Raw genomic sequence first — 27,579 nt, forward strand, 5'->3', positions numbered from 1 at the left:
GGCTGTACTTTATGTTGTTTCAAAGTGCATTGGGTTACTCAAGTTGCAGAGTAAGATTATGGCTGCTGTGAAGGCTGGAATGGTAGGATAAGAAGGGATTGTCATACCTATAGCTGGCCGAGATGGTATTCATGTTGCTCCAGTTCATGAGAATGTAGTTCCTCGTATGGATGTAACATTAGAACAACCTATGCACGACGAACTTTGAATCTCCAGTTTCAATCAAAGGCCTAACACGTGAATAATCTAGTAAGCAGACGGGAACTAGATTCGAATCCATAGTTTTGATGGATTATCAATACATTAGAACCAGACATAACCGGCCGGTTTGACCTAAGGAACTGGTGTAGTTATACGTAAAAATCCACAAAATAAGACTGTTTTGTGCGGGTAGTAGCTAACAATTAAAAAGGGATCAAACGATTGTGTAAGGAACGGACCTCTTGAGACAAAATTTCAAAAAGATGTGTTTTATTGGCGATGATTTACAATTGGAAATAAACAAAATACCTCCAAGGGGCGCAAACACACGAGTACTAAAAGAAGTATTTAAGTTTAAACTAAGAAATCAAAATTACATATTCTCTGTTTGAGAGTGTTTGATTCGGGCGTCCTTTTCTCTATGTCTTCTCTTCCTTTTATATTCCCTTGATGATTTTTTCGTGACAAACCACTTGAAAACTGCTTGATTGTTGTATAACTAACTATTTTCTTTATGATGGTTAACTTGTCGTGGAACTGCCGTCTCTAATTGTTGCAATTACTCTTTGTCGTTCAATCGCCTTCAACTGGGCTCCTTGAATCGTAGAATGTGATAAAATCACTCAATAACTGTTTCAATAAATGTTATTCTGGATAACCATAATATTTTATGCTTGCTAAGATCCTGGGCGATTCGAAAGTTTGGGTGAGAACGGGGTCATCGCTCTGGGCGACCGTAAGGTACTCCATTCGCTCAGATTCTGGGCATCTTGCAAGTTTGGGTGATGATGTTACCGTGTTCGTGAATTTCCACTACATTCATCAATAATCCTGTTTGGACCTTTATTATGGACTCCCCAATTGGGCTTCACTCTTTGGGCCATTTGATTTGGGCTGCATTTTTAGTGTGTCAACAAAGACACAAGTAAAAAACTAGTCGATTCATCTCAAAAATTTTCTATTGAATATTTTTTATAACTGGTTTGACTTCGTTTTGATCCTCTACTTTTCAATTTTTTGGGTCCATGCTTGTACCAGTTTTTAAAACACTAGGTTTATCGTTGAAAAGATATTAACGTAATGAAAATAATATCATCGACTTATTCTAGTAGATCAGCTAACATCATTCCCCTAAATGTTGCCGAAGCGAGCCAAACTTTCTCCATTGTAACATTAGACCCCGTTTGATTCTCATTTTTCTCAAAATACATTTTTCTCTCTTCTTTTCAACCACACATTCTTCATTAAAATAATATTACACGTAAATCAAAATCTTTTCTTTGTTTTTCATCCACACATTCTACATCAATCTACTATTCTAAAATTCGTTTTTCCATAAAAATGGGTGCCAAACACCCTCTAGAATTGAGAAAAAGAGTAAACTAATTATGGAAAAATAATAATTGCAAAGAGGATGACAAACAGTATAAAGCTACTCTGACAAGGAATAGAAACAGGGTTTAAATCCAAGTTTTGCATGGCAGCACTTGACTGAGTACATTTTTAAAAAAAAAAAAAATTAATTAAATTAAATTAAAATTGGCCAACCAAATGTTGACACGTGGCACATGAATTTAGCTCCTGTTTGGCCCTCATTAAATTAAATTCCATTACATTTTATCTTTCTTTCTCATATTTTCAATCACACAATCTTTCATAAAATAATATTACACGTAAATCGATAACTTTTCATTCTTTTTCAATCATTCATTTTTCAAAAAAATACTATTATACTCATTTTCATTTCCCAAAAATGGAGCCCAAACGGGGGCTTATTCCCTGTTCCCATTCATTGTTTTTGTAGCAAAACTCGAATAGACAAGTTGACAGGATACATGTCATGGTGCTTCTGCTAAGAGTCAAAAGTTTCTGTGTGTTTTAGTCTTATAAGAAGATATCTAGCATTTTGACCCTTCTTCTGCACTGCAACACGTGCACTTGCTGCTCTCAATTCAAAAAACACAAGCGCATTTGAGATTTATATTGAAATATACAAAAACAATCTTCTTATGGTTTCTGCTCAACATATGAAGTAACATTCCGATGTCTTTTATTGAAAAACTTCTACTATTCAAAATGAATCTGTATTCTCCTATTCATTAGGATTTTTTTTCTAGAAAATATTTTTGTAAAACAAGGAAAAAAATCATTGGCTCATCAAATTATCTAACGAGCCATGAAAAAAGATTCAATAAAATACGTAAACAAATCCACTATTGTATTTAGGATTTTCAAGAAGATGGGATTGAAAAGTAAGTAGATTACAGGGGATGTTTACGGAAAAGGGAAGTCGAGCCAGAGTGAGAGGCAAAGTGATATCATATGCCTTTATTAATGAGATTACTGATCGCACTTTTCCCATTTTTGGGTTCATTGAGAAAGATGCTATAGTTATTACTATAAAGCTCATATAATTCTAGAGCAATATGATTTGTTCTGGTCACAAATCTTGGATTACTGTCTAACAATATAAATGTGTGTTCGACTTATTCGTGGACCGGCTAGCTTCAAGCTTGGTCGATTCTTGATCAAATTTTTATCTCTATTGCTTGAATTTGAGCCCCAGATTGATTCCTATCATCAAGGTATATGCTCATAGATGGTGTAGTATTCTTGATGAAGACATGATTTGAACAATTAAGTCCGTTCCTTGTTTAACGATTTAAGTTTTAAAATGAGGTATTTAATATAATATCGTACTAGGCAGAATGATACTGTTATGAGACCCTCTTGCATGAAAGTTTGAGAAAGGAATATTAGAAGTCTTATTGATGAGCAAACCTGTTCTCAATTATCTTGATGTGCGATAGGTGATCTGGTGTTAGTACTATAAACAACATGGACAAATAATAAATAAAATCAACATTTAAGATAGTTTCTAATCTAGTTGTATTGTTTTTGGATTTTAAGAAATTTCATTGTCTCCTTTGGAGTCCTTGCAATGGCTTCATTGGCCAGCCACCGCCACTTTTATGGCCTCACACTCAAAGAAATCCCCTCGTAGTATATGGTCACTATAAACTTGGGGGTTGCACTACTGCACAGATGCAATGTGACACAATTGAACTCTTTATCATCGAGGATCAGGTTCATGAGTTCATCAAGTACTACGTGCTAGATTCAGTATTATAAAATGCACGCATGTGTAATGTCGCATATGGGGTATGTGCATGATAATGCAGTTAACCCATTTTGTTGACCATATATGCTCACTTAGACGCCAAAATGTTCATGCATTTGTGTTAAAAATTGTATTCAAATTAGCCGAACAAAGACCAATCCATTTTTATAACTTAAAAAAACAAAAATGCTAATTGAGCCCAACAAAATATAAAATTAGCCCATATCACTCAAACGCAATCGTACGATTTTGACAATTAGAAAAATCAAAAATCAATTTGTCATAGAGTTGCAAACTATATGTATAACATTCAATTAATTGTAGTATTTTTTTTTTTTTGTCACATAACAGGATTTCAACACTCCCTCTCAAGTTGAATTCTAGATATTGATTATATCCAACTTGTAAATGAAATTATCGAATTCTGGTCATGGTGATCCTTTGGTGAAGATGTCTGCGATTTTTCCTGTGAAGGAACATATGTCATACAAACAATCCCCCCTTCTTTCACTTTATTTTTTTATGAAGTGTCTGTCAACCTCCACGTGTTTCGTCCGATCATGTTGGACTAGGTTTAGAGAGATGTTGATAGCAGTTTATTATCACAATAGAGTTTACTTGGAAACTTCATTGCAACATGTAGTTCTTCTATGAGTTTCTTCAACCATAATCCTTCACATGTTCCTTGTGCTACTGCTCTAAACTTTGCTTCAGCATTACTTCTATCAACTACGTTTTACTTTTTGCTTTTCCATGTTACTAGATTTTTCTATACAAAAGTAAAATATCTAGTGATCGACCTTCTATCTTCGGTGGAACCTGCCCAATCTGCATCTGTAAAACTTTCACATCTTTCCTTTCATCCCTTTTGAAGAATAATCCTCTTCCTGGTGAACATTTGTGATATCTGAGTATCTTATAGATAGCTTCTAGGTGGACTTCCTTTGGACAGTGCATATGTTGGCTTACCACACTAACTGTAAAAGCAATGTCAGGTCTAGTGTGTGATAAGTAGATTAATTCAGCTGCTAGTTGTTGATATCTGTCTGTGTCTATTGCCCTACTGGAATTCTCAACTTTATTTTCCACATCAACCGGTGTATCACTGGTTTTACATCCGAGCATTCCCGTTTCAATAAGGAGGTCAATAACATATTTTCTTTGTGTTATGCTGATTTCCCCTTTAAACATATCATTGGTCCCAGATCATTTACTTCGAATTCAGTAGCTAGATTCTCCCTAAGCTTCTTTATTTCTATTGTGTTGTCTCCTGTCAAGATTATGTCATCAAACTAGGATTGTCTTAGTTCCATCGCCGAACTGTTGGAGGAACATAGTGTGATCTAATTGTCCTTGTTGGTATCCCAATCTCTTCAATACTTTTGCAAATCCGTCAAACCATGCTCTAGGTATTGCTTTAGTCTATACAATGACTTCTTGAGCTTGCATACCCCATTCCTTTCGTTTGCAAAAACCTAATGGTATTGTTATATACACTTCTTCTTCTTCCAATTCTCAATTTTAAAAAGCATTCTTAATGTCCAGTTGTTGGAAAGGTCAATCTAAGTTTGCTGCTAATGACAAGAGTAGTCGCACTGTATTTAATTTTGCCACAAGTTCAAATGTTTCTGTGTAGTTAATGCCACAGGTCTGGGTGTATCCCTCTTCAATTAGGCAAGCTTTTATATCATTCTACTGTCTCGTCAGATTTATATTTTAAATTGAAGACCCATTTGTATCCAATTGGTTTTTTTTCCTCTTGGAAAATCCATAACTTCCCAAGTCTCATTTTTTTTTTCTGACGCTCGCATTTCCTCCATCACCACTTCTTTCCATTTGAAATTTTCAAAGCTTCATGAATATCCCTTGAAATTTTGGTATTATCAAGATGAGAGGTAAACTGCGAAATCCTGTAGATAGAGTATTATATGACATGAACTTTGAGATATGGTGAAGAGTACATGATCGAGTTTGTTTTTGGAGTGCGATGGAATATCTGATGACTCTGGTACATTCGTGATGTCAAGAGGCTCTGGAGCTATCATCGTGTCTGACTATTTTGGTGCTTCAGGTGTAAGGTTCTCCTAATGTCTTGTTTTTTGTTTCCTTGAGTAAACTAGTATTTCCTTGCCTCTTTATTTTTTTGCATCTTCTCCCTAAATTCAAGTTTTCTCCTATAAATGGCACAGACGAACTAGTAGATGGCAAGAACTCCAAAAAAGAAGATCTAAGTTTAGGTACCAATCTTTATTTTAAATTCCCCCCCTGAAGAGAGGTTCTGCTGAAGTATGAAATATTTTCAAAGAATGTGATGTCAAAACTGACAATGACTCTATGTGTGGAGGGATCATAACATCTGTAATCCTTTTGAGTATGTGAGTATCCAAGAAGAACACATTTAATAGCTCGAGGTTCCAATTTATTTCTGTGATTGTTGTGAACATGGACAAATGCGGTACACCCAAGTAGCTTGAGAGGTAGGTTCGAGTTGAGTCGAGAGGTCGGAAAGAATGTTTGAAATCTTTGGAGAGGTGATTCGAAGTTTAAAGTCCGACTAGGCATTTAATTGATTAGATAAGTGGATTTTAAGATATCATTGTCCCAAAAATGTTTTGGCATATTGGAAGTGAACACTAAAGCTCTAGCAACTACTAATAGATGTCTATTTTTTACATTCGGCAACCTTGTTTTGTTGAGGGGTTTCAACAAAAGAGCTTTAGTGGATTATCCCATGAGTGTGGAGGAAATCCCCATATTTTTGTTGAAATATTCAATGCAATTACCTGTGCATAGAATTTGAATGAGTGTTTGGAATTGAGTTTGTATCATAAAGTGGAAATTGACAAATACAGATTGAACATCAGAATTTTCTTTCAATAAATACACCCAACAAATTTGAGTGTTGATCATCAACGAACATAACAAACCACTTTGTATGATTTCGATTAGGAATGCGTGAAGGACCCCATACGTCACTGCGAATTATAGTAAATGGTTTTGAGGGCTTATATGTGGATTTTGGGAATGAGGTACGTTTATGTCTAGCAAGCTCACAAAATTCACATTGAAAGTTGACTAGTTTTTTTATTTCGAAAAATAGTAGGGAATATATGTTTCAATTATTGAAAGTTAGGATGTTCTAATCCAAAATGCCATAACAAGACTTAGCTATCACTAGGAACAAATGCAAAATCACAAACTGCAATTAGATGTTGCTTACTCACATCAACCTTGTCCAAGTATTAGAGCCTCTACGCTCCTTAGCATTGCCAATCGTCTTCCCTGATGATAGGTTTTGAAAAACACAATGTGAATGAAGGAATTTAGTAATACAATTTGAGGTTTTTGTGAGTTCGCTTATAGATAGTAAATTACAGGGTAAATTAGGGACATGAAAGACATATTTTAAAGTTATAGAGTCAGAGATTCCAATACTCCCTTTTCCTGCTATAGGTAAGAGTGAATCGTCAGCAATCTTAACTTTAAGGTTACCCGTGCAAGTTGTATATGATGAAAAATAGGTTGTAGGAGCTCGTCATGTTATCAGAGGCTCCTGAGTCAATCATCCAATGATTTTTAAGTTTGGAGATAGCACTTAAGGCTCGTCGGAAATTACTTCTATGAGTTAGTGAGCTCGAAGACCCAATTTGGGAAGATTGATCGGATGTTTGAAGCCTTGAGAAAATTTTGTAAAGTTGCTCTATTTGTGTAGGATTGAAAGTACGCTTAAGTTGATAGTTTGATGGTCCATCAAAGCTTGATAGCCCCGATTTATATTATTCTGCTTTGGTTTCCAATCTATTGATTTTCCATGTAAATTCTAACATGTATCTTCCTTGTGCCTTGGTTTACAACAATGTTCACACCATGGTCACCCCTTTTGTTGTTTTGTGCTTGGTCCATTAATTGCACTTCTCGATTATGGGCCCCAACCACCAGATCCAGTATTAAAATTGTTAGGCCTATTATTGGAAATATTAGGCCCATTGTTAAAAAAGCAGCTGGTCCAGTCCTTGGATTAAATTTAACATTACCCGACCCATTTCCATGTTTGTTATCACCTGCTTTTGGCCCAATTTTGAATGAGATTTCTTCTTCTCTAGCGTCGTCTTTTCCTCCATTCAGCATCATTCGCCTTTGATTTTCCTCCTGACGAATCTCCGAAAAAACTTCCCTCGTTGACGGTAGAGGTTGCTACCCCAGGATCCTTCCTCTGACATAGTCTAATTCACGGTGAAGGGCGGCCAAAAATTCGAATACCCTTTCATTCTCCAGTTTCTTTTGGTAGCATTCGCAATCACTTGGACAGTCCCATTTTTCCTCTGTACTCAAGTCAAGTTCTTGCCATAAACGCCACCATCTCCATGTACTATTCTGTTACACTCTGTCTCCTTGTTTGGTTTCCCACAATTTGGTTTTGATTTAGAAGTCAAGGGAAGAATTTTTGGAATCTGAATATGTTTCTCTAACTGTGTCCCATACATCTTTTGCGATTGGTAGGAAAAGATACGTCTTTCCAATGAAGGGCTTCATGGAGTTCACGAGCTACGTAGTCACTAAAGAGTATTCTGACTTCCATCGCTGCAAACACCAATGTTGTTGAGGTAGGCTTCTTCGTATCACCAATCAGGTACCCTAATTTACCTTTCCATCGATTACAAGTTTAATTGACTGAGTGTGTGTGTGTGTGTGTGTGTGTGTGTGTGTGTGATTTGCATGTGGATGTATGTGCTTGTAATGCTTGATGATCAATCAAAACGCATTGTCACGTATTACGTATTTTAAAATCTTGGCTATATTTATTACATCTTTAACAAGAAAATTGAGTACCCAATAGATTCAAAGCATACCTTCAGTTCTTGGTAAAGAGTAACAATGCCCATGCTTGTAGAAATCCTCGCAATCCATGAGAAAATGGTGCCAAGAGACTGATAGACACATCTCTCTTTTCCCTTCTCCTTCACAAGATAATGGTCTCCATTTTTAGTGCAAATTGACACCCTAGATGACACCAAAGCCTCTTGTCCCCTTTCTCCATTTTTTGTCTCTACCCAAAAGTACACAAAGGGAGAGTTAAATGGGTGCAGACCGAGCCAAGTTGAGCCCAGCCACCCAACTCACCTATTGTCAGGCTTGGCTCTTCTCACTCTCGCATCGTCCCACAAGCTCGTCCCTTGCTGTGGCAAGTCGAGTCGGCTCGTAGCCACCTGATTCGCATATTTTTATTTTTCTTTTCAAGGCGAAAATCGCACTTTCGCTCCTTGAAAGTGTAATAAAAATGTAAATTTATAGCGAATGTGTAAATGTAAGAAATTAAATATTTGTAAAATCCTCATCCTTTATTCGGGTTTGGGACCAGCTACAATACGTAAGTGAGTTAAAACATTACAAGAATGAATATTTGGTCTATGATTTTATAAGATAAACGAATGAAATATATATAATGTAATAACGGTTAGAAACTGAAACATAATTACAATTCTACCTTAGTAGTCTGCAATTGCACATCTAAAAATGATGCCGAAAATGCCCACCTTCATCTTCATGAAGTCATTGACGGATAAACACGTGTGCTTCTATTTAGGTTCTAATAGTGCCTATGCCACTTGTTGTATCTCGATCTAATACATGATCTCCTACTAACGCGGTGACCTTGTGCTTGGCATTGCTGGGTGAGTTTGAGGGACGGGGTTTCTACGAAAACCGGTAGAAAGTAGAGCAGCGAGTCCATTGGATCGAAAATCATGAATAAATGAGCTTGTGTTGGCTAATATGAAGGAATTCTTGAGAGTGATCATGTTTATTGACGCTAGACTGTTTGATGATTGTCCCCAATGAGATAAGAAAATATCGATTGGTTTTTTCTCGACAGGTTTGTACCACAAGTCGCACAACCAGGTTGATGCGAGGTCAAATTAGTGATCTGAGAATTAATTCTTAAGAGTTTTTCACAGCAATTAATAGGTAAGATGTGAAACTTATAGACTGCGCATTGGCCTATTTGTTGATTATTTTGGTTTTAAGTCAGCAACTTCCGAAGTATCCAAAGAAGTTTTGGGTTTTTAACTTGCAATGGAACATGATTTAAACATTCTAAAGGAAATGAAAGAATCTCTTTCCTTTTTTGGACTTGATTGGACATTCTCGAGTAGTATTAGATTTTTGAATCATGCTACAAGTATAGAAAAAACGAACAGAAAAAAATTTTGACAGACAACACGTGGCAGGAATTGATTGAAAGATGGAAAGAGAATAAAGAAATCAATCCAATTATCTGCAACCACGTCAGCTTAGGTAGAAATTTTGTCAAGAATTACTTGTACTCATGGCTTTTTACTAAAATTTTAAGATTAGACAAAATAAAAATTAGAGTCAGTAGTCATTATCTAGTACTAGTATCCTGTTCCATTTTCCAAAGAAAAAATAGAACGGGCAAATTTACAATCTACAGCAAAAAAGCTGGTTTCTCTGAAATTTTATTGAGCTTGTCAATTTGTCATGCGTTCCAAACTTTTTTGGACACAAGATTGAACCAGCCTAATAGCAGCAGAAAATGTAACATGATCATTCTAGATGCCTTAAGGGACTAACAAAAAGGAGGAAGCAAAAACAGAAAAAAGCAGAAAAATCATAATCTCTAAATTGAAAAACCTTTTTTGGTTCTCAATCATCCAGTGCTTAAGCATACATTGGAAGTTCAATAGAAATTCTTGGCTAAAATATGCTGGTTAAATAGCTCTGTTTATTGCATTCCCAGCTGGAAAATTTCCATAGCAATCATCCAAGTTCCACAAGCCACCCCACATGATATCCTCATTTGAGGTCTCTAGCATGGTTGCATAGCCATTAATCATCGAATAAAAGAAGCCCGACTCGTCGTTAGTGTTCGGGTAAATTATTTCTTGTCTCATTTGAGGGAAATTTGGCAGTCCATTGTTGTCATCATTCTCATCAAGCATTGAGATTATCTTCTTCATGTTCATTTCATCTTCTTGTTGTTGCTGCTGCAGCTGGTATTGTTGTTGTTGTAGCTGAAACTGTTGCCTCTTCAGAAGCCGGAGACGGGATTTTTCCTCGTTTTCCGAGGTGGGTTTCCCCTTTTTCTTGAAATGAGTCCTCCAATAGTTCTTGATTTCATTATCAGTTCTTCCTGGCAGGCTTCTAGCAATCGTTGACCACCTAAGTTCATGAAATCAGTTAATAAAGACTCGTTCTCTGAGGCAGCTTACTATAAGGCCCGAGCTAGCCCAAGAATTAATGAGAAGTAAAAAAGTTCGTTTAGGGCCGCAAATTAGTACCTGTTTCCCCATTTAGCATGTAGCTCGAGAATTATACTCTTTTCATGTGGGGTTATTTGCCCCCTCTTAAGGTCTGGCCTCAAGTAATTCACCCATCTTAATCTGCAGCTCTTTCCATTTCTTTTCAATCCTGTTCAATCACAAAATAAAATTCATTTGAAAATTATTACAACTTTGACACTTATAATCTACTACATAAGTTTCGATTTGAAAATAATAAAGAGACTGCATGTTTGATACACAACTTAGAAAGCAAAAAATGATTTCTTTTGGGTATTTTTGGGCAGTATCACCCTTGATATTGCCGACTTCTTTTGTAGAGAAGCAAGAACAAACCTGCGCTTTTAACTTCTTTCAATTTCTTATTATTGTTCAAACGTACACAACCCACCTTACTAAATGAGACAAAAGTGCGATAAATACAGGGCATGTAGTTTACCTGCAAGCCTAGACACATTGTTCCACCTTCCTTCACCATGCAATTTGACATATTCGATGAGCAATCTATCTTCTTCAGCAGTCCAAGGGCCCTTTCTCCACCCTTCTTCCATGGCTCCCCATCCCATATGTTGTGCCATAACTCCACAAGACATAAAAGCCAAAAATAAAATAAAATAAAATAAAACAATATTATTTGTTTTTCTTAGCAGAAACTAATACTAAGAAGGGTTTTTTCCTAAGAATTCCCTGACATTATGTGTTGGTGTCTATTGCATATTTATACTTGAAGTCTAACCTTAATTGCTCCATTCCGAAACTCAAATTTATGTCACTATCAATTAATCTATCAATATCCTATCATCACATAATTCAAAGATTAGCTCTAGATACTACTTAATTTGCAAGTTACAAAAATACCCTTCTTCAATTCTTGGGCATATGATGTTGTCCATCCGTTTGTTCACTAAACTTGTAGGAAAAATACGAGAACAAATACAGGAACTTCCGAAATCAGAGCTAACTAGATAAAAGATGTTCCCCCTTCTCTCCAAATATATCGTGTTTATGTGTATATTGCTGTTATTTATTGAACTTGTATTTCTCGTAGAGAAACTTCCAATTATTTCATAGTTAAAAAGACATTCTTAAAATAGGAAGAGTTTGACTGAAAACTCAATCATAAAACGATGGAATCATCAAAAATTTGATTGGACATGACAAATTGAGTAAACCGTACTTATAAGATGGAAAAGCTTTCATTAAACTCAAAATTTATCCAAAATTGTACTGTAATATCTCTTTTTCGCTATAACGTCATGAATTATCTACTATAGAGACGTGGACTATATTATCTACCTATGAACACACTATAATCGAACCGAACAAAATAAGTAAAAATATCCTAATATACAAGTCTAGTTTCGTCGAAAGATTAACATAGAACATGTTCAAAAAATCAAAACTAAAACAAGGGCAATCAAGGAATGGAAAATTTTGTCAAGACTTTTGATGACATGTACTTATTTATTCTTAAAATAGGAAGAGTTTGACTGAAAACTCAATCATAAAACGATGGAATCATCAAAAATTTGATTGGACATGACAAATTGAATATACCGTACTTATCAGATGGAAAAGCTTTCATTCAACTCAAAATTTATCCAAAATTGTAGTGTAATATCTCTTTTTCGCTATAACGTCATGAATTATCTACTATAGAGACGTGGACTATATTATCTACACTATAATCGAACCGAACAAAATAAGTAAAAATATCCCAATATACACGTCTAGTTTCGTCGAAAGATAAACATAGAACATGTTCAAAAAATCAAAACTAAAACAAGGGCAATCAAGGAATGGAAAATTTTGTCAAGACTTTTGATGACATGTACTTATTTGGCTAGGGACACGTATAACATAGGGGTTTATGCGTCTAGACACTATGTACCAAAAGCCTTTAAAGCACTCTCTTATTATATATAATTACAATTAATTATTAAGTGGGTGGCTAATTCTTTAAGCTTGAAAGACACTACAAAGCCAATATCTAGTTAACATGTGTTTGATTTGCTTACTTCTTAAGGAGATAATTCCACCATAATCACCATTCTTTTTAATAAAATATATTTAATTAGATGCCTTTTTTGTCTATTGAGGCATTTAATTATTGGAATAAGCATGTTCTTAATACGTCATTAAGGGGACAGGTGGTATGGTATTACACGATGGCCTTCACGAGAGTGGTTTGATGATCGAAACGTGTTATAAAATTTTCATCATTCTTTACTTGGAATGTATTTTTATTAATATAATGAAAATTGGAATACTCGATGTAAATCATTGAACATATCCAACGTTATTGATGAAAAGAAAAAATAAATGGTTATTCAAATTATATTTTGTTTGTGATGTATTAGAGATACCACTAATTATCAACAAACAAAAAGTGTTTTTTCCTTCAATGAATTTTATTTCAATAGTTCAATCATGTCAAATTAGATGGCAAACGACCTCCTCAACTCTCAAATTTTACTAGCCAGGTGGTGGGAAGAAAAGGGGTGCAATGAAAAGAAGAGAGGGTGACAATGCGAAAAAAAAAAAATATAAAGGAATCCACGGGACGGCATAGTAGGAAGATGAAAAAGATGTCAAAGTGAGAGGAGTTGTCGAGGTGGCACCAAGATGTGGGAGCATGGACTAGTCGAAGATGAATGGTAGGGCACAAGATAACTCGAGAAAGAAAGAGAGAAAGATTATGAATTTTTACGAAACATGACATTTGTTTAAAAAATTTGTATCCAACATAATTTTTGCTAGGTCGGACTAGATAGACTCCAAGATAACTCGAGAAAGAAAGAACGAAAGATTAAAATACAACATTTGTTAAAAGATATTTATATCCAATATATTTTTTTGCTAGGCCGGACTAGATTCCGTGTTATGTACGTACGGATGGAGAGATTTTTTTTTATCAAAAGTGTTGGGGACACTTTGCACATAGAAAAGCATTTTGCTTTCCAAGTGAAACTTGGTGCTTAAACACAGATCAAAAAGCGCTTGTAAAAAAAAAAAAAAAGTGGTAGATTTACATCTGGCTTATGTTCTTGCACCTTTTGGATTTCTTTATAAACAATATTTTTTGTTACAACTTTTTCCCCTTGAATAATTTGAAATATATGAACGATTTAGCCTAATTTTTTGATGATTAAATTATATCAAATCAGTAATTGAAAATATTTGTGCACTTGTTTAGTATGGTAAATTTGAATAAGTCAAATCTATTTCAATGTTAAAAGATTCAATTGTTAAAAAAAAAAAAAAAAGAATTTATTTATTTGTAGTTGTATATTCAAGACACTATTATTTTTGGACTCGAACTCGATAGATCTATTCATGATTAGGATGAAGTTTGAGTGGAATCCAGTGGAGATCCGATGTAATTGATGTTGAACAATCAGTGGTCATGCATCGATTATATTCATTTTTATTAAAAAAAATTATATTTAAAGATAAATGACCAACTCATTTAAAAATACAAATTACTAGAAAGACATTTATTTATATTTTTGTTTATATTTATGATTTAACACGTTTTTTCATAAACAAATCAGTTTCGATATTTATTCAAAGACTTGATGTATAATTACTTTTTAAAATAGTTTAACCGTAAAACTTCAAGATCTTTGTAGGTTCCATTTCCATACTACATAATTCTCACATTCGAAAAAGAAAATTGTGACTAAAAATAAAATTACTTATTTGTATTTATATTAATATTGTTGACGATAGAAATTTGATCAACAAATTCCTCTCACATAAACAGGATTTTCACCTCCTCATTTCACTAGTTTTGATGCTTAAATTGGAGCAAGAAGGGAAATGATTATTTGGAAGGAAATATTTAAATTTGAACGCTTTACTCTTCTGAGGGGAGGGTATTTATGAGTTTTCCCCCAAACTTTAGTAATTCCTCATTTAGAACAAATGATATATATCGACCCCTTATTGATTAGCCTGTAACTAATTCTGTTAGAGTATCACATTTTATTTATTGATTTACGCCTTATTAACGGCTCTTAACCAGCGTAGATGGGGAAAAGGGTTCGTCCTCCTTAAGCGAGTCTTTTATGCTCGTCCCTTTACATAACACTTAGGGCCTGTTTTGGAGCAATTTTTTCTTCCAAAAAATTGATTTTTTGACTGTTATTTCACTATTTCAGCCGTCATATTTGACTTCTTCTTTCATAGGAGGACCCCATTTTTCTCCTAACGGTCAAAAAATCAATTCTCAAAGTCACTCCTAAATAGGCTCTTAAGCCTCGTGTACGGTGGAAAATATCCGAGGAGGATATTTCTTGGTTCAATAAAATTATTTACCACAAAGTACAACACATCAACATATCATATTTTTAAAATTTTAAAGTGTCAATTCAAGGCAGATTAGGATAAGATGTTTTGAAAGGTGGGGGGCAACAACATTAATTAATTAATTAAACTTCTCATAATCACTTTTTCTTTAGACGAACTCAAGGAATGTTTCTAGAAGATTTTTCTTCTATAATTTGATATTATCTGTTGGATTTGCAGAATCTTTGGTATTATGGGAGTCTTTATTTAATAATTTGTTTTGTAATTTTACCTATTTTTAATTTATTTTTAAATAAATAATATCTGATCTTTGCAAGGTTGTCTCCCATTAATTGAGTAGTCCAAGTTAGCTGTAGCATAATATTACGGAAAGGTCAGATCAAATCAAATGAGATTGTTAATTATACCTATTATAATCAGAAGAAAATATTTGAAAAGACTTGCTTTATGAAAGTTTGGGGCCCGAATCGTTGGTACGGCAAAGGGCAATCATAGTACACGAGAAATTTGACAACGTTACGTAGTTGCCATTTGGTGAGATAAGAATTAGAAATTTTTATAATAAATTATAATAAAATTAATAAAATATATTGTTAAAAAATCAATAAAAATTGTGAGCCACAAAAAATATGCGTTTGAAAATGAAGTTAAAAAGAAAATAAATTTTAAAAAAATGAGGACCAAACTCGATTGTAATATGTTGGAATTCGATTGAAGGGTTTTCTTTAGAAGAATTTGTTTAAGAATGCTATAGGTGAAGAGAAAAAATGAAAATTAGAATGATATCGATTTGGGGAGTATTTATAAATATTTTATATATTAATTGAAGAAAATAAGTGATGAATAAGTTCCCAAAAATAAAACATATCGAGGTAATATATATAACACAATATAAAGTATATGATCGCAAACGAATAACAAAATAAGAGACAAAAAAATTAATTGGCAGTTGAACAAATTATTTTATTCAATTGACTAATGTGGAGAAAATAAATACAATAACTGTGCTTATATAATTATTCTATATTTCAGTCATACAAAACTAAAATCTAGTTTTTATACGGATGCATGCCAAATACTAAAAATACCATAAAATGAAAACAAAATAGAAAATCCTGTGTAATAAAGGAAACAATATTTTTCTAATAAAAACACGTGGAATAAAACAAATAAATTTTTTCGAATAAAAGCACTAGAATAAAGGAGACTATTTTCACCCCAAAAATCCAACTTAATTTGAGTAAAAAAAAAAAAAAACTAATAATAAATAAGTAGTATTTGTGGGTCTCGCAAAATGTGTGAACAATAATAAATTTGACTCTTTTCTAATTATCTATAAAAGTTGATAAATACTTGTCAAACTTAGTTGGAAAATATATTTCTAACATGGTCGCACCTCTAATATTTTCTCAGTGTTCTCGCATTTACTTCATGTATCTTCATATTGTGCATTCGCTTTCCACAAGAGACTACTGAAACACTAGATGATGCAGGGGTGGTCCATATCAGGCTAATCTTGAGATTTTGGTGGCCTTACGTCAAACTTTATATGTACCTTCTCTAAATAGTTGGGGGGAAAAAATACAATGAGTAGAAATAATTTTTTATTTTAACAAATAAAAAATATTTGAATACAATAATAAAAGTTGAGAACATCTGAGATTTGTGATTTTTGCAGGCAAAGCCCTGCAATTATTCTGATTAAAAGATGATTTTGAGACTTATTAAAAAAAAAAAAAAAAAGGTTGAACTCCAATCTTGAGGATCCTCACCGCCCTACTCCTAGAGATTTGTGAGGGAGGTAAATCGTGAAATGTGCTCCAGCAGATCAAGGAACAAGAGCTGTCTGTACACTACGTCTACAAGGAGTCCAATTCCATGTTTCAGGAATCGAACTCCCACACTGCGACTGTCAGCAAGGCGTGACATATTTTTACTAGTAATGAAAGTTTAGGGTAAAAATGTCAAAATAGGTTTCTAGACAAAGTAGAACAGGAAGTGCTACCCTAGACCCATGAGAAGTGGACTGGGCAATGCATAGAAGAATAATTCTACTCAAATGGGGGCCATGACACGCGCAAATTTTGTATAGAAAAATATTTCTTAGTCCCTCTATTGTGATTCTAGTTTGAAAATCCCTTAGCTATTGAAATTGAGTTTTGTTTTTCTTGGTACCCACTCACACGTGCAATTATAACTTAGAAGAATATCGAAGAAGACTTGAAAGTTTGTATCTTGGAGATCAAGGAAGAACTTGTAAACTAAGAAGGATATTGGAAACTTATAGCGATCTGGTCCGTGATTTGGAATATAAATAATTGATCATGCTCTAGCTTAAAATTTTGTTCTTTGAATTAATTGACATGAATCTAATGAATTCAGTAGATGGGATTTTTGAATTAAATTTTTGAAATATACTTGTTCTTGATTCTTTTTTTTTTTTTTTTTTTTTTTTTAAATATACTTTTTGCTTTTTCCATGTCTTTCCATCTCTTTTCTTATCCCCTTTTATAGACAATATATTTCAAGATGAGTACACAATCATTCGAAAAACAAAGAAAAAAGATCCAAAAATTCGTAATTTTGGCCAATAGTGTGAATTTGAGTAAACGAAAAGCAAGGAGTCCAAAAAAAATAATCCAAAATAATTACTTTAATCTTTAGTAAAATAAAAGGAAGATACTCTTAAGAAGACTATTGAGCTAGAAATATTTGACTTTAAACTGCAAAGTTGAAACACACAGCTTTATATCAAATAAAAAATCGAAATCATATTGTACCATGACATAGTAAGTGTCCAAAAGAAAAAAGTTAGTATTTTAAACTACGTCTTTCTATCAAATAATTACTTCGCTTCTATTAGATTTACAAGTACAGTTAACAGTATGCGCCCTATTACCAGTATTCTCGAGACTTCTTTCACCTTCTAGAGTGCTAAAAAATTTGACTTCCGATATAACGACCTTCTAGTTTGTGCTTTTCAATCTAATCATAGTTTTCCTTCCATGATTTATTGCGAGTCCATCTAGGAGAGAAATATTGATGTAATGTGTCATTTTGTGGGGGCTAAATGAAACATATGATTAGAAAATAGAGAGGGCCTTTCAATATTCCTATCATTGTGTACAATAAATCACATCTTCCTTCACTTTATGTCCCTTTCTTTCAAGTTAAGAAGCATTTGCTAGCTTTTACTTTAGGGTTTCATATGGATTTGATTGAGGGAAAGATAGACAAGATGCATACAGCTGTGAATAATTATCTTCTTGTATACCAACCATCCACATCCATCAATTTCATGTACTACTATTAACTCATTGTTGGAATGTGGAATAAAATTCTCAAAAAATCAGAAAAAGTAGGGAAAAAATTCAAGAATTCATGATCGTTCCTAAATGTTCGTGTGTATGTTATGATGAAATAAAAAGAACAAGAATTTACCCGAATTTCGCTAAGCAATTTTTTTATAATAATTTGAATCATAAACTTCCACCTTTTTTATTCTAAAAACTTATACGTTGGTTGGTAAAAAATTATTTATGATCAAAATACAAGTTAAATCACATTGTGTTTCTCAACGTAAACACACAAATTATATTATTAAAAGAATTTACCCGAATTTTGGCATGTTTAAAGAACCACGGCATACTGATCGCTCTTCAATTTTGTTAAAAATTAGTAAAAAGTAAAATAAAAAATAAAATAAATTTACCAAATAGCTTCAGAGATTGGATATAAGAAAACTAATTCCCCATTTTATTAACGAGTTTCTTGAGTCAATGGCTGCTATCATATCATGTGATTTCACATCCATTTCCCCATCGATCTCTTTTGGTTTTGGTATAATTTATTATTTTACCTTAATTAGTTTTAAGATAAGTGAAAAAATTTAACATTTTCACTGTTATAGAAACCCGACCAAGCATCAATTTGAATAAGAAGTTAAAGGGTCGAATCAAGGTCAATCAAAGTCGATTTCGTGAAAAAAAATAAAAAATGAAAAACATTAATAACAAAGTTGCATTTAGGTCACACATATTTAAACTTATGCAATAAAGCCATCCAACTTCAATTTATTTGCAAATCTAACCACTCCATCCATAGGCGGCATTACGTTAATTGAACTTACGATAGTAGATGGAGTGGCCATATATACAAGCAAATTGAATTTGAGTCGCTTAATTGCACATAATTAAAGTTGTGTGACATACATGCAACTCAAATGAAGCTCAATGACAGCACCAGCAATGCATTTTTTTCCTTATATTTTTAAATTTTCACTTTGTATGGAGAAATAATTAACAAATTATTTTTGTAATTGAAAATTCAATTTGATGCACAAAAGAGGAAAAAATAACATTTTTTTTCTTGAACTTCATCGGGGACAAGAACGTGGTTCCCCTCAACAAACCCGCCCATACTCCTATTTTCAGTTTTTCCTATTTGTGTTTTTAAATTTAAATCATATTTAAAAAAATTAATATTAAAAAGAAGTAAATAGGTAAATTAGGAAATGAGTGGAAATATGGATATTTTAATCCCATCCAGCATCTTGAAAATCTCTTGCTTGACCAAAAGACACAAGTCTGATCTTAAGCCATTTTCAATTATTGGCATCAAATTAGAGTAATTTTCACACTATTTACTGAGTCGTCAGCAATCATTACACTAATTGAACAGTGTTCTATTTATTTTCTTGCTTTTAAATTCTCAATATTTAATTTATTTTAAAATTATTTTATTATATTATGCTAAAATTACTAAATTATAAATTTAATTCCTAATTTTTTATTAATAAATTTTTAAGATTAGACAAAATAAAAATTAGAGTCAGTAGTCATTATCTAGTACTAGTATCCTGTTCCATTTTCCAAAGAAAAAATAGAACGGGCAAATTTACAATCTACAGCAAAAAAGCTGGTTTCTCTGAAATTTTATTGAGCTTGTCAATTTGTCATGCGTTCCAAACTTTTTTGGACACAAGATTGAACCAGCCTAATAGCAGCAGAAAATGTAACATGATCATTCTAGATGCCTTAAGGGACTAACAAAAAGGAGGAAGCAAAAACAGAAAAAAGCAGAAAAATCATAATCTCTAAATTGAAAAACCTTTTTTGGTTCTCAATCATCCAGTGCTTAAGCATACATTGGAAGTTCAATAGAAATTCTTGGCTAAAATATGCTGGTTAAATAGCTCTGTTTATTGCATTCCCAGCTGGAAAATTTCCATAGCAATCATCCAAGTTCCACAAGCCACCCCACATGATATCCTCATTTGAGGTCTCTAGCATGGTTGCATAGCCATTAATCATCGAATAAAAGAAGCCCGACTCGTCGTTAGTGTTCGGGTAAATTATTTCTTGTCTCATTTGAGGGAAATTTGGCAGTCCATTGTTGTCATCATTCTCATCAAGCATTGAGATTATCTTCTTCATGTTCATTTCATCTTCTTGTTGTTGCTGCTGCAGCTGGTATTGTTGTTGTTGTAGCTGAAACTGTTGCCTCTTCAGAAGCCGGAGACGGGATTTTTCCTCGTTTTCCGAGGTGGGTTTCCCCTTTTTCTTGAAATGAGTCCTCCAATAGTTCTTGATTTCATTATCAGTTCTTCCTGGCAGGCTTCTAGCAATCGTTGACCACCTAAGTTCATGAAATCAGTTAATAAAGACTCGTTCTCTGAGGCAGCTTACTATAAGGCCCGAGCTAGCCCAAGAATTAATGAGAAGTAAAAAAGTTCGTTTAGGGCCGCAAATTAGTACCTGTTTCCCCATTTAGCATGTAGCTCGAGAATTATACTCTTTTCATGTGGGGTTATTTGCCCCCTCTTAAGGTCTGGCCTCAAGTAATTCACCCATCTTAATCTGCAGCTCTTTCCATTTCTTTTCAATCCTGTTCAATCACAAAATAAAATTCATTTGAAAATTATTACAACTTTGACACTTATAATCTACTACATAAGTTTCGATTTGAAAATAATAAAGAGACTGCATGTTTGATACACAACTTAGAAAGCAAAAAATGATTTCTTTTGGGTATTTTTGGGCAGTATCACCCTTGATATTGCCGACTTCTTTTGTAGAGAAGCAAGAACAAACCTGCGCTTTTAACTTCTTTCAATTTCTTATTATTGTTCAAACGTACACAACCCACCTTACTAAATGAGACAAAAGTGCGATAAATACAGGGCATGTAGTTTACCTGCAAGCCTAGACACATTGTTCCACCTTCCTTCACCATGCAATTTGACATATTCGATGAGCAATCTATCTTCTTCAGCAGTCCAAGGGCCCTTTCTCCACCCTTCTTCCATGGCTCCCCATCCCATATGTTGTGCCATAACTCCACAAGACATAAAAGCCAAAAATAAAAATAAAATAAAATAAAACAATATTATTTGTTTTTCTTAGCAGAAACTAATACTAAGAAGGGTTTTTTCCTAAGAATTCCCTGACATTATGTGTTGGTGTCTATTGCATATTTATACTTGAAGTCTAACCTTAATTGCTCCATTCCGAAACTCAAATTTATGTCACTATCAATTAATCTATCAATATCCTATCATCACATAATTCAAAGATTAGCTCTAGATACTACTTAATTTGCAAGTTACAAAAATACCCTTCTTCAATTCTTGGGCATATGATGTTGTCCACCCGTTTGTTCACTAAACTTGTAGGAAAAATACGAGAACAAATACAGGAACTTCCGAAATCAGAGCTAACTAGATAAAAGATGTTCCCCCTTCTCTCCAAATATATCGTGTTTATGTGTATATTGCTGTTATTTATTGAACTTGTATTTCTCGTAGAGAAACTTCCAATTATTTCATAGTTAAAAAGATATTCTTAAAATAGGAAGAGTTTGACTGAAAACTCAATCATAAAACGATGGAATCATCAAAAATTTGATTGGACATGACAAATTGAATATACCGTACTTATCAGATGGAAAAGCTTTCATTCAACTCAAAATTTATCCAAAATTGTAGTGTAATATCTCTTTTTCGCTATAACGTCATGAATTATCTACTATAGAGACGTGGACTATATTATCTACACTATAATCGAACCGAACAAAATAAGTAAAAATATCCCAATATACACGTCTAGTTTCGTCGAAAGATAAACATAGAACATGTTCAAAAAATCAAAACTAAAACAAGGGCAATCAAGGAATGGAAAATTTTGTCAAGACTTTTGATGACATGTACTTATTTGGCTAGGGACACGTATAACATAGGGGTTTATGCGTCTAGACACTATGTACCAAAAGCCTTTAAAGCACTCTCTTATTATATATAATTACAATTAATTATTAAGTGGGTGGCTAATTCTTTAAGCTTGAAAGACACTACAAAGCCAATATCTAGTTAACATGTGTTTGATTTGCTTACTTCTTAAGGAGATAATTCCACCATAATCACCATTCTTTTTAATAAAATATATTTAATTAGATGCCTTTTTTGTCTATTGAGGCATTTAATTATTGGAATAAGCATGTTCTTAATACGTCATTAAGGGGACAGGTGGTATGGTATTACACGATGGCCTTCACGAGAGTGGTTTGATGATCGAAACGTGTTATAAAATTTTCATCATTCTTTACTTGGAATGTATTTTTATTAATATAATGAAAATTGGAATACTCGATGTAAATCATTGAACATATCCAAGGTTATTGATAAAAAGAAAAAAAAATGGTTATTGAAATTATATTTTGTTTGTGATGTATTAGAGATACCACTAATTATGAACAAACAAAAAGTGTTTTTTCCTTCAATGAATTTTATTTCAATAGAATCTTGACGATTCAGAACAATTTCAATCATGTGAAATTAGATGGCAATTGATCTCCTCAACTCTCAAATTTTACTAGCCGGGTGGTGGGAAGAAAAGGGTTGCAATGAAAAGAAGAGAGGGTGACAATATGAAAAAAAGTAAACGAATCAATTGGACGGCATAGTAGAAAGACGAAAAAGACGTCAAAGTGAGAGGAGTTGTCGAGGTGGCACCAAGATGTGGGAGCATGGACTAGTCGAAGATGAAAGGTAGGGCACAAGATAACTCGAGAAAGAAAGAAAGAAAGATTATCAATTTTTATGAAACATGACATTTGTTTAAAAAATTTGTATCCAACATAATTTTTTCTAGGCCGGACTAGATAGACTCCAAGATAACTCGAGAAAGAAAGAACGAAAGATGAAAATATGACATTTGTTAAAAGAAATTTATATCCAATATGATCCAATATATTTTTTTGCTAGACCGGACTAGATTCCGTGTTATGTACGTACGGATGGAGAGATTTTTTTATCAAAAGTGTTGGGGACACTTTGCACATAGAAAATCATTTTGCTTTCCAAGTGAAACTTGGTGCTTAAACACAGATCAAAAAGCGCTTGTAAAAAAAAAAGTGGTAGATTTACATCTGGCTTATGTTCTTGCACCTCTTGGATTTCTTTATAAACAATATTTTTTGTTACAACTTTTTGCCCTTGAATAATTTGAAATATATGAACCATTTAACCTAATTTTTTGAAGATTAAATTATATCAAATCAGTAATTGAAAATATTTGTGCACTTGTTTAGTATGGTAAATTTGAAGAAGTCAAATCTATTTCAATGTTAAAAGATTCAATTGTTTAAAAAAAAATATTTATTTGTAGTTGTATATTCAAGACACTATTATTTTTGGACTCGAACTCGATAGATCTATTCATGATTAGGATGAAATTTGAGTGGAATCAAGTGGAGATCCTGATGTAATTGATGTTGAACAATCAGTGGTCATGCATCGATTATATTCATTTTTATTAAAAAAAAAAAAATTATATGTAAAGATGAATGACCAACTCATTTAAAAATACAAATTACTAGAAAGACATTTACTTATATTTTTGTTTTTATTTATGATTTAACACGTTTTTTCATAAACAAATCAGTTTCAATATTTATTCAAAGACTTGATGTATAATTACTTTTTAAAATAGTTTAACTGTAAAATTTCAAGATCTTGGTATGTTCCAGTTCCATACTACATAATTCTCACATCCGAAAAACAAAATTGTGACTAAAAATAAAATTACTTATTTGTATTTATATTAATATTGTTGACGATAGAAATTTGATCAACAAATTCCTCTCACTTAAACAGGATTTTCGCCTCCTCATTTCACTAGTTTTGATACTTAAATTAGAGCAAGAAGGGAAATGATTATTTGGAAGGAAATATTTAAATTTGAACGCTTTACTCTTCTGAGGGGAGGGTATTTATGAGTTTTCCCCCAAACTTTAGTAGTTCACTCATTTAGAACAAATGATATATATCGACCCCTTATTGATTAGCTTGTAACTAATTCTGTTAGAGTATCACATTTTATTTATTGATTTACGCCTTATTAACGGCTCTTAACTAGCCTAGATTGGGAAAAGGGTTTGTCCTCCTTAAGTGAGTCTTTTATGCTCGTCCCTTTACATAACACTTAGGGCCTGTTTTGGAGCAATTTTTTCTCTCAAAAAGTTAATTTTTTGACCATTATTTCACTATTTCAGCCGTCATATTTGACTTCTTATCTCATAATTGGACCCCACTTTTTTCCTAACGGTCAAAAAATCAATTCTCAAAGTTACTCCCAAACAGGCTCTTAAGCTTCGTGTACGGTGGAAAATATCCGAGGATATTTCGTGGTTCAATAAAATTATTTACCACAAAGTACAACACATCAACATATCTTATTTTTAAAATTTTAAAGTGTCAATTCAAGGCAGATTAGGATAAGATGTTTTGAAAGGTGGGGGGCAACAACATTAATTAATTAATTAATTAATTAATTAAACTTCTCATAATCACTTTTTCTTTAGACGAACTCAAGGAATGTTTCTAGAAGATTTTTCTTCTATAATTTGATATTATCTGTTGGATTTGCAGAATCTTTGGTATTATGGGAGTCTTTATTTAATAATTTGTTTTGTAATTTTACCTATTTTTAATTTATTTTTAAATAAATAATATCTGATCTTTGCAAGGTTGTCTCCCATTAATTGAGTAGTCCAAGTTAGCTGTACCATAATATTACGGAAAGGTCAGATCAAATCAAATGAGATTGTTAATTATACCTATTATAATCAGAAGAAAATATTTGAAAAGACTTGCTTTATGAAAGTTTGGGGCCCGAATCGTTGGTACGGCAAAGGGCAATCATAGTACACGAGAAATTTGACAACGTTACGTAGTTGCCATTTGGTGAGATAAGAATTAGAAATTTTTATAATAAATTATAATAAAATTAATAAAATATATTGTTAAAAAATCAATAAAAATTGTGAGCCACAAAAAATATGCGTTTGAAAATGAAGTTAAAAAGAAAATAAATTTTAAAAAAATGAGGACCAAACTCGATTGTAATATGTTGGAATTCGATTGAAGGGTTTTCTTTAGAAGAATTTGTTTAAGAATGCTATAGGTGAAGAGAAAAAATGAAAATTAGAATGATATCGATTTGGGGAGTATTTATAAATATTTTATATATTAATTGAAGAAAATAAGTGATGAATAAGTTCCCAAAAATAAAACATATCGAGGTAATATATATAACACAATATAAAGTATATGATCGCAAACGAATAACAAAATAAGAGACAAAAAAATTAATTGGCAGTTGAACAAATTATTTTATTCAATTGACTAATGTGGAGAAAATAAATACAATAACTGTGCTTATATAATTATTCTATATTTCAGTCATACAAAACTAAAATCTAGTTTTTATACGGATGCATGCCAAATACTAAAAATACCATAAAATGAAAACAAAATAGAAAATCCTGTGTAATAAAGGAAACAATATTTTTCTAATAAAAACACGTGGAATAAAACAAATAAATTTTTTCGAATAAAAGCACTAGAATAAAGGAGACTATTTTCACCCCAAAAATCCAACTTAATTTGAGTAAAAAAAAAAAAAAACTAATAATAAATAAGTAGTATTTGTGGGTCTCGCAAAATGTGTGAACAATAATAAATTTGACTCTTTTCTAATTATCTATAAAAGTTGATAAATACTTGTCAAACTTAGTTGGAAAATATATTTCTAACATGGTCGCACCTCTAATATTTTCTCAGTGTTCTCGCATTTACTTCATGTATCTTCATATTGTGCATTCGCTTTCCACAAGAGACTACTGAAACACTAGATGATGCAGGGGTGGTCCATATCAGGCTAATCTTGAGATTTTGGTGGCCTTACGTCAAACTTTATATGTACCTTCTCTAAATAGTTGGGGGGAAAAAATACAATGAGTAGAAATAATTTTTTATTTTAACAAATAAAAAATATTTGAATACAATAATAAAAGTTGAGAACATCTGAGATTTGTGATTTTTGCAGGCAAAGCCCTGCAATTATTCTGATTAAAAGATGATTTTGAGACTTATTAAAAAAAAAAAAAAAAAGGTTGAACTCCAATCTTGAGGATCCTCACCGCCCTACTCCTAGAGATTTGTGAGGGAGGTAAATCGTGAAATGTGCTCCAGCAGATCAAGGAACAAGAGCTGTCTGTACACTACGTCTACAAGGAGTCCAATTCCATGTTTCAGGAATCGAACTCCCACACTGCGACTGTCAGCAAGGCGTGACATATTTTTACTAGTAATGAAAGTTTAGGGTAAAAATGTCAAAATAGGTTTCTAGACAAAGTAGAACAGGAAGTGCTACCCTAGACCCATGAGAAGTGGACTGGGCAATGCATAGAAGAATAATTCTACTCAAATGGGGGCCATGACACGCGCAAATTTTGTATAGAAAAATATTTCTTAGTCCCTCTATTGTGATTCTAGTTTGAAAATCCCTTAGCTATTGAAATTGAGTTTTGTTTTTCTTGGTACCCACTCACACGTGCAATTATAACTTAGAAGAATATCGAAGAAGACTTGAAAGTTTGTATCTTGGAGATCAAGGAAGAACTTGTAAACTAAGAAGGATATTGGAAACTTATAGCGATCTGGTCCGTGATTTGGAATATAAATAATTGATCATGCTCTAGCTTAAAATTTTGTTCTTTGAATTAATTGACATGAATCTAATGAATTCAGTAGATGGGATTTTTGAATTAAATTTTTGAAATATACTTGTTCTTGATTCTTTTTTTTTTTTTTTTTTTTTTTTTAAATATACTTTTTGCTTTTTCCATGTCTTTCCATCTCTTTTCTTATCCCCTTTTATAGACAATATATTTCAAGATGAGTACACAATCATTCGAAAAACAAAGAAAAAAGATCCAAAAATTCGTAATTTTGGCCAATAGTGTGAATTTGAGTAAACGAAAAGCAAGGAGTCCAAAAAAAATAATCCAAAATAATTACTTTAATCTTTAGTAAAATAAAAGGAAGATACTCTTAAGAAGACTATTGAGCTAGAAATATTTGACTTTAAACTGCAAAGTTGAAACACACAGCTTTATATCAAATAAAAAATCGAAATCATATTGTACCATGACATAGTAAGTGTCCAAAAGAAAAAAGTTAGTATTTTAAACTACGTCTTTCTATCAAATAATTACTTCGCTTCTATTAGATTTACAAGTACAGTTAACAGTATGCGCCCTATTACCAGTATTCTCGAGACTTCTTTCACCTTCTAGAGTGCTAAAAAA

General features: G+C 32.7%; 2 protein-coding genes and 1 long non-coding RNA gene across 3 annotated transcripts; 1 reads left to right on the forward strand and 2 right to left on the reverse strand.

Annotated features, from left to right (window-relative positions):
* The first annotated feature begins 7,415 nt into the window (after positions 1 to 7,415).
* LOC111371606 lies at positions 7,416 to 9,454 on the forward strand. Its single transcript, XR_002698608.1, has 2 exons — positions 7,416 to 7,688; positions 7,823 to 9,454. It is a non-coding gene; the product is annotated as an uncharacterized LOC111371606 (long non-coding RNA).
* A 225-nt stretch (positions 9,455 to 9,679) lies between these two features.
* On the reverse strand, positions 9,680 to 12,073 carry LOC111371605 (transcription factor WER-like). The gene is made up of 3 exons (XM_022993672.1): positions 11,060 to 12,073; positions 10,621 to 10,750; positions 9,680 to 10,501 (listed from the first exon to the last, which is right to left on the reverse strand). Exons 1-3 carry the CDS (start codon positions 11,211 to 11,213, stop codon positions 10,051 to 10,053), a joined length of 735 nt encoding a protein of 244 aa, XP_022849440.1. The 5' UTR covers positions 11,214 to 12,073; the 3' UTR covers positions 9,680 to 10,050.
* Positions 12,074 to 19,746: 7,673 nt separating this feature from the next.
* Positions 19,747 to 22,743, reverse strand: LOC111371604 (transcription factor WER-like). The gene is made up of 3 exons (XM_022993671.1): positions 21,127 to 22,743; positions 20,688 to 20,817; positions 19,747 to 20,568 (listed from the first exon to the last, which is right to left on the reverse strand). Exons 1-3 carry the CDS (start codon positions 21,278 to 21,280, stop codon positions 20,118 to 20,120), a joined length of 735 nt encoding a protein of 244 aa, XP_022849439.1. The 5' UTR covers positions 21,281 to 22,743; the 3' UTR covers positions 19,747 to 20,117.
* Between the last annotated feature and the right edge of the window lie 4,836 nt (positions 22,744 to 27,579).

This window comes from Olea europaea, chromosome 22 (assembly GCF_002742605.1).
Source record: "Olea europaea var. sylvestris chromosome 22, O_europaea_v1, whole genome shotgun sequence".
NCBI lineage: Eukaryota > Viridiplantae > Streptophyta > Magnoliopsida > Lamiales > Oleaceae > Olea > Olea europaea.